Raw genomic sequence first — 16,082 nt, 5'->3', positions numbered from 1 at the left:
TCTTAACGTTTATTTAGTACACATTAATACATTGTGCAAAATCCAACATGTTAAATTCGTCAGACTCATGGAGACTCTACCGTGGAATCTGAAGGCTTATTAGCAATCCTAGCTGACAATGTTCAACATTCGCAACCTCGCGGTGAATTTCATACTGGAAGCAAGAATGAGAAAGGGACAGTAGAGGAATCTGTAAATGAAACCAATAAATCTGGAGGCTCAGTGAACGAAGAAGACTGTACTAAAAATCACGGTTGGAAGGGATTCAGTCTGAAGAGGCAACTCAGCAAGGTTGATCTGAAAATAAAAAGTACTTTCACGCCGACTTTGGTGACGTCTCAGAATGGGGTACTTGTATGCTTTTTGATATATCCTTCGAATACATCTTTCGTTTTTCTTAGAGGTTATGACATGTAAGCTGAGATAATCTACTTTATATCATTTGAAATTATTTCATTTATGTCGAAAGATTTGACTTTTCAAGATTTATAAAACAAATTATACTACAATCTTTTTATTATATTTTTCATCATATATTTATAGAAAGATATATTTATTTATAACGATATATAGATTTATTCTAACGTTATTCGACGTTTTAGCTTCAGTATCTTTGGTATTTGCTGATTATACGGTGATAACGTTGCATATATATTTTAACGGTACAAAATACATTATACTAATAAGAAAGTTATTTTTCTATTAATAACTTTTTTAATATGAACGTCTTTCTACTAAATAATACATACATATTATTACATGTGATATTTACAATGATTCGTTTAACTATCTTAGTATATAACTTAATTGTAATATAAAATAACTACATATATGAGAAACTCTACAGAGATTTAAATTTTATAAATTGTTGTATATCCTTAAAGAACAAAAGTAGACAAAGTCATTTCTTCTAACAATAAATCATTATTCTATAACGATATTTACGAGACACTATTATGTCATTAATGCTCTAACATTATGGAAACATAAATGTAAAATATTAGTCAAAAATTTATTTGAACGTTTTTCGCATCTTTTATAAAATACATAGTAAACTTGTTACTATATTTCATTTTATCGACATAAATGAGAAGTAGGTTCATTATGTACAGAGGCTCACAAAAGTATTTGGATACTTAACACGGAAATCTTTTTCTAAACATGTTATGTGCATTATATGATAAAAACTTTGGAAATTTAGTTTACATTGTAATGACAAAACTATCGTGGTTATATTATAATAGCAAAATTTGAAATCAATCCGAAAATGTATGTAGAAATTGCAAGACTTTTATTGCAAGTATATACTTAATGAAAAATTAGTATATGGCATGGGTAGTGTTCTTATAGAGTGTTCAGATGATTAATACCTGTGTATGTATACCACATTTTAGGGTCTTCAACATTAATCGTATGTAAGAGGCCCTCCAGATGACCGATATATGGGGTGTTTAAAGAAAATCATGCAAGATTGTAAGGGCTTATAATACTCATCAAGAGGAACAAAAAATGTCCAATCGACATAGATCTTGCAATCAATCCCTTGGACGTAAAATCGATTTTTATCATTTACGAACATTCAATGTCGTGAGTGACTTTCTTCGTTTAACATAAACAAAAAGACTAACTCAGAAGTACGTTAGCTCAAGGTTGTCAATGCAAACGATTTATAATACGCAGATGTGAGTTTTGCATTGCAATGAAAGAAAAACATATCGTATATTTACTGTAAAGAAGAAGGTCTTCTTTTCTTTATATGTATGCAGTAACCTCTGTTAATATTAGAAATAATTTTATGTTGACAAGCTTGAGCTAATTTGCTTCTGAGTTAATCTTTTCGTTTACGTTCCACGAAAAAATTCACTCACAATATCGAATGTTCATAAATGATAAAAAGGGGATTGATTGCAGGATCTATATTGATTGGACATCTTTTTTCTTCTCGATGAGTACTATAGCCCTTAAAGTCGCGAATCCTTTTATCTTAACATCCCATATATTGCCAATATCTATTGAAGAACTGCATTTTCCTCACATATTTAATATTATTGGCAATACATTCAATTTCGAGTTAGTAATATCTAATCAAAATAAAGCTTGTGCAGCCATTATTTTAAGATTATCGATGAATTGGGTTATTTTCGAAGACGTAGAATATGTAGAGTAAAAATATTTTTCAATCAACTCGTTCTTATTCGAAATATTAACGATACGTCAATTTGTTTCCTCAATGTTCAATGATATTGACTGTATTATATTAACAACATTATGTATTGGTCATCTGATGGTTATGATCCTGTAATGTTGAGAATTCTGAAATATTGACAACAATATCCGATCGTCTAAACGCTCCTTCCAACATGTTAGGTTGTCTGAAAAGTGTCTTTCTTTTACAGACACGTCTTTTACAACGATGCATCTTTATACGAACATGAAACCTAATCTGTCGAACGTTGTGATCTTTATTTTGATAGAACAAAATGGATCATACGTAATTCGATAAAATAATATAAAACGAAAAATGTCTTTATCCATTATTTCCTTATAAAACGAAAGAAACTTTTCGGGCGACCTAATACAATTAGCTTTAAACATGATCACACTAAATTATGTGACTTATTGATATGGCGAGTAATTGATTGTTCAAATACTTTAGTGATTTTTGCGAAGCGTATGCTTCTGATAAATATCTAATGGTTTCTGTACCTATTCATTTTCAGATCTGTTCGAATTTGACCAATATAATCACTATGATCATGTCTCGTTACAGTGTTAATGAGATTTCAAAGTATCTTCATAATACATATGGAAGAAGTTTCGATAAATATTGAAAAAAAGAAAGAAATCAACCCCTCATTGGGGTTGACCTTTGCATATGTTGTCGAGGACACTCTTCTGAATAATTTGCAAAAGATTAGAGCTATCGCTCGTTATTCTTTAAAATGTTATTACCGAAAAAGGTTTGTAAAAAGCAACGTATGGTATGTATCATGTGTAGCAAGGAAACACCGTACGCGTTGCTCGCATGTTCTACTCGCTCGTAAAAATCTATTGCAACGCAATACTAATTCCACACGTGAGCGAAACGAGTGGGCGAGGAATTTTTAAGAAAAAAGTTTCTTAGACGAAAATCGGGCCGCCTTCGTTTGCATGTGGAATTAAGTTGGACTGGATTTTTACGAACGAGTGGAGTGAAGGTGCAACGCATCGGGTGCTTCTTTCAAATAAAAGCTGGGAGACAAATTCGACTATTGCATCGGCTACTTCCATGTTTGTATTTATATATTTACGTTGACAAAATACAATGTACACAGTAGTAGTAGTGGTACATATACTTTTGTTAATAATTCAAGGTCATTGGAGTTGGGTCTCTTTTTGTCAAGATCTGCCAAAAAATATTTAAAACATTCTACAAGTTTTAAACATGATTTTGTTGCGACTAAGTTGCTAGTCTCGACTTTGACGTTTGCGACGACGATTTGAGGTTGTTCGGGAGAGTGTCCTTGACAACATCTATCAACATCAATGCCATTGGGGCTGGATTCCCTTTTGTCAATATTTACGAAGGTTTCTGAGAGTGTTCGAATACTTTCATGAGCCACAAATGGACCTATATATTTTAAATGTACAGCAATATGCTTCACATTCCTTAAAATGGCTTTATTTCTTCGTATCATTACTTTTTTTAGTCCTTCTACCTACTTTTTTCTTTCGCTTTTGTTATTGCTTTCTTTTTGTTGTGTTCGAAATAATTCGCTATAGTTATATTTAATATAGTTATATTATATTTTTTTACTTTAATGAGAAAGTTTGTTACTCCTTTTTTGAAAGTAATAACTTTCTTTGAGATTAATATAAATTACGAGATTAGATATTAGCTTCAAGTTACTAAAAATAGAGATAAAGATATTACGAACTAAGATTAAATATACTAGCCTATGTTCGTTCAATTATTTAGGAAATTTGAGTTAGGTTGAATAATTATAATTGCAATATATGCTACAAATTTAAGGTAGATATGTATAATAAAATGATATTTAATATCCAAAAAGTATACACAAATATCTATTCAAAATTATATATTGCTTTTTATAATTGATATAATTTCATTTTACTGAAAATATAAAAATTGAGATCATCCCTTGCAGAAGGTTGAGGAAATAATATTATGGGAACAGTTTATATTGGGCGAATCAAATATTTGTTAATGATTCCAATATGTGAGATTTTTTTTTGTTTATGTTGATTTTTTCAAAAGTCCTTTAGCTATTTTCTCCGGTTGAAAAATTATATGCGTTATTTCATGCATTAGGAATGAATGTTGCATAAACTTTACTTATTACTAGGACGTGATCAAAAGACTGAAAAGTTTAAGGAACTGTGAAATCCTTTTTTATGGACGTCATATAATAAATAAGTTTTTAATATATTCTAATAAGTTAGTTCTTCAGTGTTATTGATTGCTTTACGTGATGTTTGTCTAAACGTAAAAAAATAAACAAACGTTTGAAAATTGGGTGTACGTTAGTCGTTGATAGCTTTAGATCTAATCGTCTGAGCTTGTATAGCACAAAGCTGATGTTTCTTATCTCGATAGGTCTACGATGAAAAAGTATATACAAGTACCCCATTGTTAACAGGTAGGCACTGATAGTAGCAGTCAGAAATCTTCCGTTTTTTACTGTAACATACCCGAAAACGCGAGTTCGCTGTCTCCAGTTGAAAGTACCGTGTCCGAATCTTCATTGTCATCAGAAGGCTCGATACCTGGACGTGAAAGTCCATTAAACGATGATAAAAAGAGGAACAATCAAGAAGCGAAAAGTCCGGTGACCGAAGGAGATAAAAATAAATCGATTTTACGATTTTCCACTGACAATGAAAACGTTATTGAGAAATCGGATGCCGTACGGCCGGTTAATTTAACGTTAGCCGAGAGCTGTGAAATGAAACCACCGAGACTGATGAAAATCGTGAAGATGAAGCAAGCGAAAAGGGAAGGTCGTTTATTGTCTGTACCGAATTTAAAATTTGCGAAAAACGATCCAGCAATTTGTGACCTAAGATGCGAGGAAACAAACACCGCCTCCGAATCTTTCACCTGCAATCTAATAAGAAGATTCAGTAAGTGTTTAAAATTAGAGTAGAGGAGAGTTTGTGTTGTCCGTGTGCATTTAGAAATGTGATACGTGTAGAGTTTAACGTAACATGCGAATGTGAGCATATATGCGTTCGAGTGTGAGCGTGAGTGAACTATTCGTTTACTAACAACATTTTCTTTTAATCGCAACGTCATTGCGTTCACTGGCAATTGACTTCTTCGATCAAAAAGACAGATGCCTCTGCGATGTCATTGACTGAAAGCGTATACTTGTGTCCTACAAAAATTAGACTAATTACATAGAAAGGAGCTCTGCTATATTTCGACTGTGCTTTTATCTTTTCTTTTTTTCGTTTTAAAAGAAGGCCTAGGATGCTCGTAGATTCATGTAAAATAACTTTTAGAGGTAATAACAAGTAACTGTGTTTATATATATATATATATGTATAAGTGTAAAACTAAAATAACAAAAGAATATACATATATAAATTAAGCTTCCGCCAAACAATATCGTTGGAATCAAAGGTTTATGTGAAACATATTATTTATTCTGCTTGTTAAAATACGCACTCCATATAACAATCTATCGCGTTTACTTGCATTTTTTTACAGATCTGTATCGCGTATTCATATTTTTTAATTCTTGTGGAGCTTACCGCGCGCTTGATACGTTATGTATTATACGTTAATTATATTCCGTATTCACTTTTCTTTATATGTATACGATGATTCGCGTGTCATCATAAATGCGAGAAATCGAAGAAAAAGTAGTAAACGAGTTTACATAGATTTAAAATTGAAAATTGAAAATTCACTATACAAACAATTACTAACAGTCATTAACTCACATAAATCTGAGAATAGATACGAGATAAAAAAGCTTGCAAGAATAAAGCCAATTGCGATATTAGACCCCAAGCTTTTTTTGGTACTGGTTCAAATAATTTTTTATATTTATGCATGAGTAATTTATGCAAACCACATAGGATTCTGGTGACCACATAGGATTTTATTTGTTGACACTGCACATGAAGAAAGTAGTACCCTTTCCTTTTCTCGCAGAGCATGTACCATCTATTATTTGACTTGACAATCGGACTATATATACATATATATTTGTGTATATATATATTTATATGACATTGATCAAACAAATTTTTCCTTTATTCGTTCCCAAAGTTTAGACGATATAGCTATCATATTTTTTCATTTTTTCCATTACAAGTACGATAAATTAGGTTACTAAATTTCTATACACGACATCTGTAGCTTTAAATGTAACAATAGTAATATCTAAAATAAATCGACTTGTTTTCAGCAAAATTTTCTGAATTCAGATCGTAAACTGCATTCAACAATTTAAAATACATGACAAGTGTTTTAAACTCGTTAATGCATGTTTTACAGATTTAAGAAATAGTATTAACGATATTGTTTAATAAGATATTGAATGATTTTTATAATGTTATCCATCGAGAGGTGAAAAACATTTTCTTACTAGATTAGGTAAAAAGGTTTAATTGGAACATAAAAGTCAGCGAAAATTTGCTAATCGAATATTTTTAATACAATATTTTTGTTGTATCTTTCGTAATTTAATGAACGTATTACGGATTTAAAGTGTTAAAAATACTCAAATACAAGTGCATAGGTACGCAACGTAATAACATAAGTAAATGTAATATAAAGCCTAAACAGGAGATGTCTAGTGTTACATAATATAAATAACATTGATATTGCGATATTAGTGTGAAAAGTTATGTGGAATAAATTTCTGAATTTTTCTAATTATTGGAAAATGTAGAGTCTAATATAATAGTCAGTCAATCAGTTTCATCGATATATCATTATATATTTTACAAGATATACGAGATTATAAGAAATTTTGCTAGGAGACGAACGATTTTCCAAGTTTTGGAAGAGTGCAGACTCGTTGCTTTCACATAACCGACTTCAATAGGATTTCAGGTTGTACTCAGAGGGTGCCTACGTTTTCTATTTAAAAAAATCGTTTCTCATAAATTTAATGTCTACATAAAATCTAAAGCTTGCGAAGTCTGTGGCTACTAGAATCGAAGAACGTTACATCGTAAGGTACAAAGTTAATTAAAATATTTACGTGCACGCATATTTTTATGCTCGTTAAAATTTAATACTAATACAATGTATGTACATATAATACATGATATATGTATAAGAGTTAACGGCAGATCAATGGGAAATGTGATATACATATCTTTAGGACATCTATTTTGCAAAGTAAAAGCAAAAATATACATTTTTGCATTGTATCGCAGAACGGTATATTCTGTTGTATTGCGGCATTTCATCAGTGCACATACAGCTTGTATCCCATATGCCTTGTTCGTAACTAGAAGATATTTGTTTTTGTAACAGCATATCTGTATATCCACATTAGGTACATCTACGAGTATTTGGAATGCATAGTGTACGTACATTAAGACTACATACATATTCGCATATGTGTTTAATACCCATTTGTGTGAATTCGTTTTAACTTGTATAGATACTTCCCATTCTTAACAATATTATTCACCCTGAGTTTGTAAAATATCAGAGTACTCCTTCGAATGTACCGTAACCAATTATGTAAATTCAATTCTTTCTTCAATTTTTAAAACCTACAAATCTATCTTTGAGCGTAATCAATCTACTAATTAAATGTGAAGAGATTCTACTTTAACGCTTTTTCAGGTTCAAATCAGTTTTGCGGTCTTCCCCGACAGCAAGGTTGATTCAGGTAAAAAAAAAAAGGTTTTTCACATTTTGACAGTTGTCTGATCACCGAGAGAAAAGTATGTCTGTTGCCAGAATTTTATACCGATGATTTCTAGATAACATCAAGTACATATTTGCTTCTATGTTTTTAAGTATGTCGTTAGTTACCTGTATTAATACCACTATCGATTAAGAGTTAATATACATGAAGAATTTAACATCTGTAGTTGTTTCATTTCTATATACAGGGTGTATTACCAAAGCTGAACAAAAGCATATCACTCGATTCGCAGATAAGAGGGAGATTCTAGATAGAAAATGTTACGAGAACATATGTACATGACAAATTTAGTGAAATATTATTAATTTAATTAGTTACTTTCCCCTAATTTTGATGTCTTTGGCAGCCGAAATGAATTCTTATTTCTGAAATCATTAATCGTGCAAAAATTACTGCTCTTTTGTTCCAAATTTCAAAATTTTAGTTTTTCAAGAAACTTTTTTAAATCTCAACAAGCAGCTTTAAATGAATAATAAAAAAAGTCATGTGGTTGCGATTAATGATTTTATAAGTAAGAATTAATCTATGTAGTTAAGATACGTTACGATTGATAAACATTAACGAGTTTCTACATTTTCTACTCAAAATCATCTCCCGAGTCAATTTTAATTTTGTTGATACACCGTATATACATACATACATATGTGTACACATATATACCTATATATATAAATATATATATTGGTTATTTTTACTGTAATATGCGTTTAAGGTACGGTATCATATCACAAGATTCGTTGTGTTTACACCTTTCTCTCGGTACAACATCGCTTTCAAAGCTTTTCGATATGTTTTTAATCATTTGCACGCAATAGCAATAGTAATAATAATAACACGGATGGTTACGGCATCATCAATGACAACAGGGCGCGAAATCATTGCTATATTTTTTTTCTCCTTGAAATGTATCATTGACTATCTTGTGCTTCTCTAATTTTTTTTCATATTGACTGACTGCTATAAAGGGCTCTGCATAATATATGCTGATATTCCACATAGCAAATCTTAGAAATAACCACGATATAAGAAACAAATATCTTCCGCCATTTTTCCCACTGATCAGTCGATTCTTTTATTTAGCGTTAATAGAAATCTGTTATAATTATTTTCAAATAACAATCCTGATGGAATCGTTAAAGGCGGAATAACTTTTCGTTTTCGTAGTGAAATACGATTGCTGCTATTTTATTTTATGCGCCCAGAAGATATCTATATTATATATTTAGTTAAAATAACATTGTTTCACTAAATTAAATGTTATTAATTTCTTTATTTGATTCTTTTGTAAAACAACAGGTATGGGTCCATTGAACATTTTGCGAATAAGTATTATACATATTTATGCATTAATTACGCGTTTACTATCAAAAAATATTTATTATCCTTTATATTACAAGTATCTAAAATTCTTTTTGTTTCTAATGCTTAAATTTTCAAGATGTATTACGAATTATTTGTCAATACTCACATTTCACAAGTAAACCAATAATATTTGTCGTAATGCAAATATTATAAATGCTCCGTTTTAATTCATTAATTTTAGCTCGATACGCATCTATAATATTAAGGTATTTTTCAATCGTGCTAAGTTGAATTTTTACAAAACTGTAGAAATTTCTACAATTCTATAGAAAATAATAAGAAAACGTACAATTGAAACTAAATTAAATATTAATGGATAATTATTCGGAATAGAGGCTCATCGATTTCAATGACGTTGATATATGTTATCAAGGTCAACATTCTGAACACCTTTTTCCTATACATATAACCCTCGCTTGGCCTTAGTTGTCAAGATATTGGCAAAAAAAACTTCAATTAAATGTAAGCTTGATTACACTCCATTTTAGATTAGGCGGTCGTATTTTTTTTTAGTCCAACCTAAACTTAACTCATTGACGAGAGGAAAAACCACTTTTAGTATCGTATAGGTAAGAAAGAAAAATTGATGGATTATAGCTTAGGGTAGAATAGTATGCAATCGGCGTTAGGTAGCCGATAACGTTAGCGTGAAATAATTTTCTATGAATCGATTGATATATGGAATGTTGCGATTTATTCCGTTCTTCAATTGGCCAAAAATGTAACAAATATATCTACCGCCATTGAAGAATTGTTTACAGAACAATAATTTATAAAATAAATTGTTAAATAACTTACATATTGCATCAGACATAAATTAGCTTATAGCTTGAAAACTGAAGCCGAGCGGTGATTATATGTACAGGAGAAAGTATGTATTGTTCAGAATGTCGACTTTGACAAAACATTTCAAGGTCATCGAAATCGATAAGGTTGCCCCTATTCCGAATAATTATCCATTAATGGAATTTTATCGAACGATATCAGATGTACAAAACATTTCGTGAACGATGTGTTATTTTGTTAAATGAATATGCGATTGGCAGTTCTCCCATTAGGAACAACAAATGAAAATAGTAAGAAGTGAGTCAATTTTTTGAAATATTGTATTTATGGATCTTGAGAAATTTAAGATCATGATTGTCTGATCGACAAATAGGAATCAGAGTCAAAATATCATAGCAAATATAACATTTTTTATTTAATAAATTTATCTAACTTCTACTTTTACTTAATAAGAAAGAGTACTAGAGTACTAGATAGTAATTTCACTTGAGAAATTCTATAAACACTAATAAATTTTTACTAAAACCTTGAAAAAATGAAACCTGGTAGGTACGGAATATTTAGGTCTGTATCGAATATATGTAAGAAGATGAAAATATTTATTACACAACTTACACACACACATGTATATATGTATACTGCTATGACACTTTGGCTCTTATTATGTCTATTAGTTAAAAATTGTCCAAATTATTGTTATTCTCAGATTACGCGGAACACACAGGTATATATTTCCCTAAGACCTTTCTGCAACAACAAGACCTACAATTCCATAATTTTTTTGTTACCATTTTTTTTTAAATTAAAAGCAGAATATTAGATATAATAAAAAGAAAGCAAAGTAATTTTTTACACAGGCTACCAACTAGTTTTTAAGGCCTTTTGAAATGTTTGATATCTTTACTTGTCCCAGCTAACATAAAAATGATATTTCGCTGTAATAATGATAATAATATTTCTGAGGAATGTCACTTTTCTCACTATATATTATATAACCAGTTTTCATAGAGTATGGAGATCACTCTATTTATTCCGTAATTTGGATTATTATCCTACGAGGAATATAACATGAATTCTTTTCCTCCTCTAGAACATGTAAGATTCGTTCAGGTAACAAGCAGTTTTAATTTCATTTTTCTTCTTAAATACCTTCGATCTTTGATTCTGTTTACATCGCTAATACGTCTTAACAAACATGCCTAAATACTATTTCTGCATTTAAGTAAATTAAAAATCAGACTCCGGTGAAGTTACTCTGTCACCGTAGAAAATAACGTAATTAATGATAGAATTAACATGTAATTAAAATATAAAAGGCTGAAAAGATGAGTAGCGATAACTTGGAGGAGAATGTGAAAGAAAAACCGTTTACTGTAAGGTAATACTAGAGTTTTAGAGTGGGATTTAAGACTGCTTAGCCGAGCACATCTATCATACTTTCTTCATGTTTGATCTATCGCTCATTTGTAGATGAACGGGATGTGCATGTTGCCGGTAACGCGAAGAAGTACGGTGGTCGTTGGTGGTAGTGGTTGCGGTGAGAAAGGTGACAACGCCGATAGTAATAGCTGTAGCCCCTGTGGTAACGCTGGTGACGGTGGTTGCAATAGCGAAAGTAGTGGAGGACCTAGTACTAGTGGTGTCTGCATCCCTCGGTCGGGTGTTCAGAATACCTTAAATAGCGGCGACGACGATATCGCCGGCTCGAATGCGAATTCTCGCAAATCCCTTACGATCGAAGCACGTCAGTCTCGTGCTCAGGGTATAAGAAAGCTCCAGAAGTGTCTGAGTACCACTACCAACCATTATGAGCTGGACTCTTCGTCGTTGAACAACTTTCCAACGACTTCGTTACTCTCTAGTCACCGTAACACCGAGATACGAGGCTATTCGTCGACCACTCCGCAAGCTTCTTTCAACTACCAGAATATTCTCTCCAACACCAGACAGTATAACAGCTTCGGTAGTATTATTCAATGAATTATCATTTTAATAAGTACAATTGCTATACTACTTATGTAGATCATCGATTGTTTTCTATGTTACTGAATGAGATAAGTCTATTCTTCTCTGAGTGCTTTTTTCCTCGTTTCGTTGTTCCTTTGATTTCGTTGTTAATAGAACGATTCTTCTATGGTAGGTTCAATGCGATTAATGGAGACCAGCATTTCTTGAACTGATTTGTTCCATACCGTTACAGAAAAGTAAACTGTTTCAAAGGTGAATTTGTTCAAAATCGAGAAATGACTAATTTTTGTGAGTAATTCTGAGAAAACAATACAACGATACAACGATATATGTGTAATAATATATAATAACATAAAATAATCTATAAGTAGTTTGTGAAAATTAGATCAAATCTAACTAATATTCCGGGGTTCCTTAGATCAATTTTTTTTCATTTAAATCTCTTTAAATTTTAAATTTCATGAAACCGTTTCGATACTGTGTTACAGTTTATAACGTTATAATTTCAAACAAATTTATTACAGCGTAAACGTATACCCTGAAACATGTTCTTGTACCTTTTCTTATCGTTACTCTTATATTAATCGATATTATCTTCTTCCTTGACGACCGACGTACAGAATTTATAGTAATATCATAGTCATAAATAAAAACTTGTAACTTTTAAAAATGGCTGTTTTTAAGATTGGTCTTCGTTATCGTATCTCTTTTTCGCTATGTCTGATAAATACTGTCTGGTCTTTGCTGATTTGAGTGTGGATATATATTACTTCGGCAGACTTTATTACTCTGCATCACGTCTTTTTTTCCTAACGGTCTATTCACTCACTCTTGGTCAAACCACTTTCTCTAAAAACACAAAACGGCACATCATCCAGTTTGCGTGATTTCTAATTCTCACACTGCACCTCTGATAAAAAAATACTCTTCCGCGTTCTATACTCTCCGATTTTCATCTATCTGCCTCATTTTTCAGTTGGCTTTTTTCTAATAAATGTTGCCTAATGATAACACATTGAGTTAATTCTTCCGCTCAGTGTACACTTTATGAAATATCGAATGCACAGGATGTTGATAAAGATGAAATAGTTATAGTTTCTTTAGCATTACTATGGTATAAAGTTACATCGAAATAAAGAGCACGGTATCTGTGGAAACAGCTGATAATTAAAAATTTTCGTACACTTGATACATGTCTTATATACGTATATAAAATATATCAAATATGGGATTTATATCATATACATGTTTAATGTTACATGATAAATTATAACTATGAAGCTATGATTTAGGAAAACAAGTATTTACATAATTTGTATTGTCGTATGTGAGAATTTTGTTCGCATCAAATTACATAGCAATGCAGACTATATAGTTACTGCTGTATTTCAATGATATAATGCAAGTAAAAAAAGAACGAATTATTTATTATACCGATGAGTAAGAAATCGAGTTTGGAAAAGCTTGAACTTTTATTAAAATCTTGTGCATACCTATATAACGCGCGTACATGTATACTGAGTACGTTTGGAACGTAGAATTCGCAGGGATGTCGCGGAATGCCTTTTTAGTGCATAATCATATTCTTGCTACTAAAATTTCGTTTCTTCTTATATCTAGAGCGTGAATTGTATATGTTATTTAAAGTTCATGTTTTAATTTTTAAAACCAGGTCACTCTTTGTGTTCAAGCTTTCAAGTGCCTTTGGGAGTGTGGATTGTGTCGAACGTGCTATAATTTCATGAAAACGATTAGCGACGCAACTCGTTTTATTTCGGTAATATTAAGATCAAATGCTGAATAACGCATATACTAGAATATTATGCAGAGGCAAAAATTTACTTCGACCGAGATGTCCTTTCACGAATCGAGCAAGAATTGTATCGGACGCAAATAAAAAATAACTTTTATTAAAATAAAAAATAAATTTTGACGATTAAGGTTGACACGGTAACCGGTCGTTAGTTGCGTTTAAAATGGAAATATAATTTAAAGTTCCATTCAATCTGTAATTTGCAAGATTTTAACGAATAATATATGTCGTAAAATATTTTTTAACTTTCTACCCTAGTTGGAAATCTTATTACAAATGTACGCGTCTTATTGCAGAATCTCATCGACCTTATACTTTTACCATTTATCTAATGATTTTAGGTAAATATGAAAATTAATATTACTAACACCGTTTAAATATACTACTCAAGTATTATGCTAATTACATCACTTAAGTATTAAATTCTAATATTTCATTTTGTTGAACGCGATAATTAATAGGGAACGGAATGAAAGTGGGATATACGTCGTTGATTTGGCTACACGTAATTTGCGCATGATGAATCGGCACATAGTGCCAATAATATATTCGCTTAAGATTGACTGATCTCTTAATTACAATTACAATGTTACCTTATTTTCTGTTCGTTTCGTTTTGCGTGGCATTCTAACGAACTTTGCGACATACTAGATATACATACATCGGATCGACTTGATGAATGTTGAAACGAATGAAAGATGTTACTTTGTGAACTGTCCTATCAAGAGAGGTACTAGTCATAATAGTTGTTGTTGTTGCTGTCGCTGTTATTATTATTATTATTGTTGTTGTTGTAATTACTGCTATTCTTGTTATTAGTGTCACTATCCAAAACGTTTAAGTTTCCTTTCACACTCTGACCGAATCTCTTACCGATTTTCGTTAATTTACGTTAGAAAACTTAACTTGTCAGAGATGTTTACTGTGATAGATGTTGCATGCTCGTCATAATTTATACGGCAATGTTACGTGTTCGGTATTTAATTTTCCATTTATTCTCGGGACTGCTGGTCGGGTAGACAAATATGACAGTTCGTTTCAACGATCAAGAAGCTCGAGCATGTCGTCGCTCGAGAATATCACCACAGAAACCATCAGCTGCCTTACATTCGCAGATTCCTACACGAAAAAGAGCGGTATGTGACATTTTCACACGAAATTGCTTCTTAATCGATGCTCTTATTAATATGCTTTGTTCTATTCTTAAGATACCAGTCCTGTGCCAACACTTTGGATCGGTACATCTTTAGGATCTATACAAACGGTGATATTTAATACACCTGCTCGTGGAGAACGACACGCTCATCCAGTCGTTGTTTCTACCTGCAGTAAGTGTTATTGTGTTCGATAAAATGCATTAGGCCTTTCTATGTATGTGCGTGTCTGTGCGCAGGAGACAAGATATAACCTAATGTAATGATTATTCTATTTGTTTTTATAGATGGATCTACGTTTAAGTTAAAGGGATGTATTCTATCAATGTTCTTCTTAGATTGTAATGGTGCCCTGATTCCATACTCTTACGAGTCCTGGAAAGACGACAGTATGGAGAGTAAAGAACGCAATAGTACGTTATGATATCTGTTTTTTTAATATAATATATTGCAACTGTTACATTATTAGTGACATTATCTACATAGTATGATTCCATAAAATAATGTAATTTTTAATATACAGGATGTTTCGAAATGGGTGGTACAAGCTGACATGGATGGACTCTGTATGAAAAAATAAACCGAAAATACGGAATAACGATTTTCTATTTGCGGCTTCGTTTTCGAGGAAATTAAATTTGAAAATTTTTCGTCTATGCAATTGTTGCTTTTGTAATTTAACCGATTACATTATACGTTAGGATTTTGATAATGCTATGAAGGATACTTATTAACGCTACATCTTAGCGAAATCAAATTTTACATTAACGAAGAGATCATTGAAATTGTCGTTCATCTTGTCGTAAACAAATTGTTGCTTCTCGAATCATAGAAGCATAAACCGATGGCAACGAATTTTGGGTCTATACTTGCTCAAATAGCTGCATAATCCTCTCTTACAATGGTTCGTGATTTATTTAATCTTTAGATACACAAATTCGTTAATGAGACATCAACTAAAAATCCAATAGAGTAAGTTGAGTGATATTGCAGATTAAATCACCAAGATTAAGCATGATATTGTTAGTGTCCTCAGCATGCTAAATACAGGAGCAGGTTAATTATACCATTATAGTACGGCGAAGTCGCAAACGCGAA

General features: G+C 31.6%; 1 protein-coding gene across 9 annotated transcripts in view; it reads left to right on the top strand.

Annotated features, from left to right (window-relative positions):
• Window positions 1–16,082, top strand: part of LOC126916509 (syntaxin-binding protein 5) — a 74,864-nt gene that overhangs the window by 45,474 nt on the left and 13,308 nt on the right. For 4 of the 9 annotated variants that reach the window (XR_007710624.1, XM_050722356.1, XM_050722354.1 and 1 more), the window contains 5 exons: window positions 64–348; window positions 4,641–5,126; window positions 14,843–14,966; window positions 15,039–15,158; window positions 15,272–15,397. Coding sequence is in view for 8 of the 9 variants with exons in the window: in XM_050722356.1 (XP_050578313.1) it covers window positions 64–348; window positions 4,641–5,126; window positions 14,843–14,966; window positions 15,039–15,158; window positions 15,272–15,397 (1,141 nt within the window). In the remaining variant the exon portion in view is untranslated. Of the gene's footprint in view, window positions 1–63; window positions 349–4,640; window positions 5,127–7,816; window positions 7,863–11,519; window positions 12,013–14,842; window positions 14,967–15,038; window positions 15,159–15,271; window positions 15,398–16,082 lie in introns of all 9 variants that reach the window. The other 5 variants (XM_050722358.1, XM_050722357.1, XM_050722362.1 and 2 more) reach the window with 3 other exon arrangements.

The sequence above is a fragment of the Bombus affinis genome, chromosome 5 (genome assembly GCF_024516045.1).
Source record: "Bombus affinis isolate iyBomAffi1 chromosome 5, iyBomAffi1.2, whole genome shotgun sequence".
NCBI lineage: Eukaryota > Metazoa > Arthropoda > Insecta > Hymenoptera > Apidae > Bombus > Bombus affinis.
Note: the sequence above shows the minus strand (reverse complement) of the source record. Positions and strands in the feature narration are given on the sequence as shown.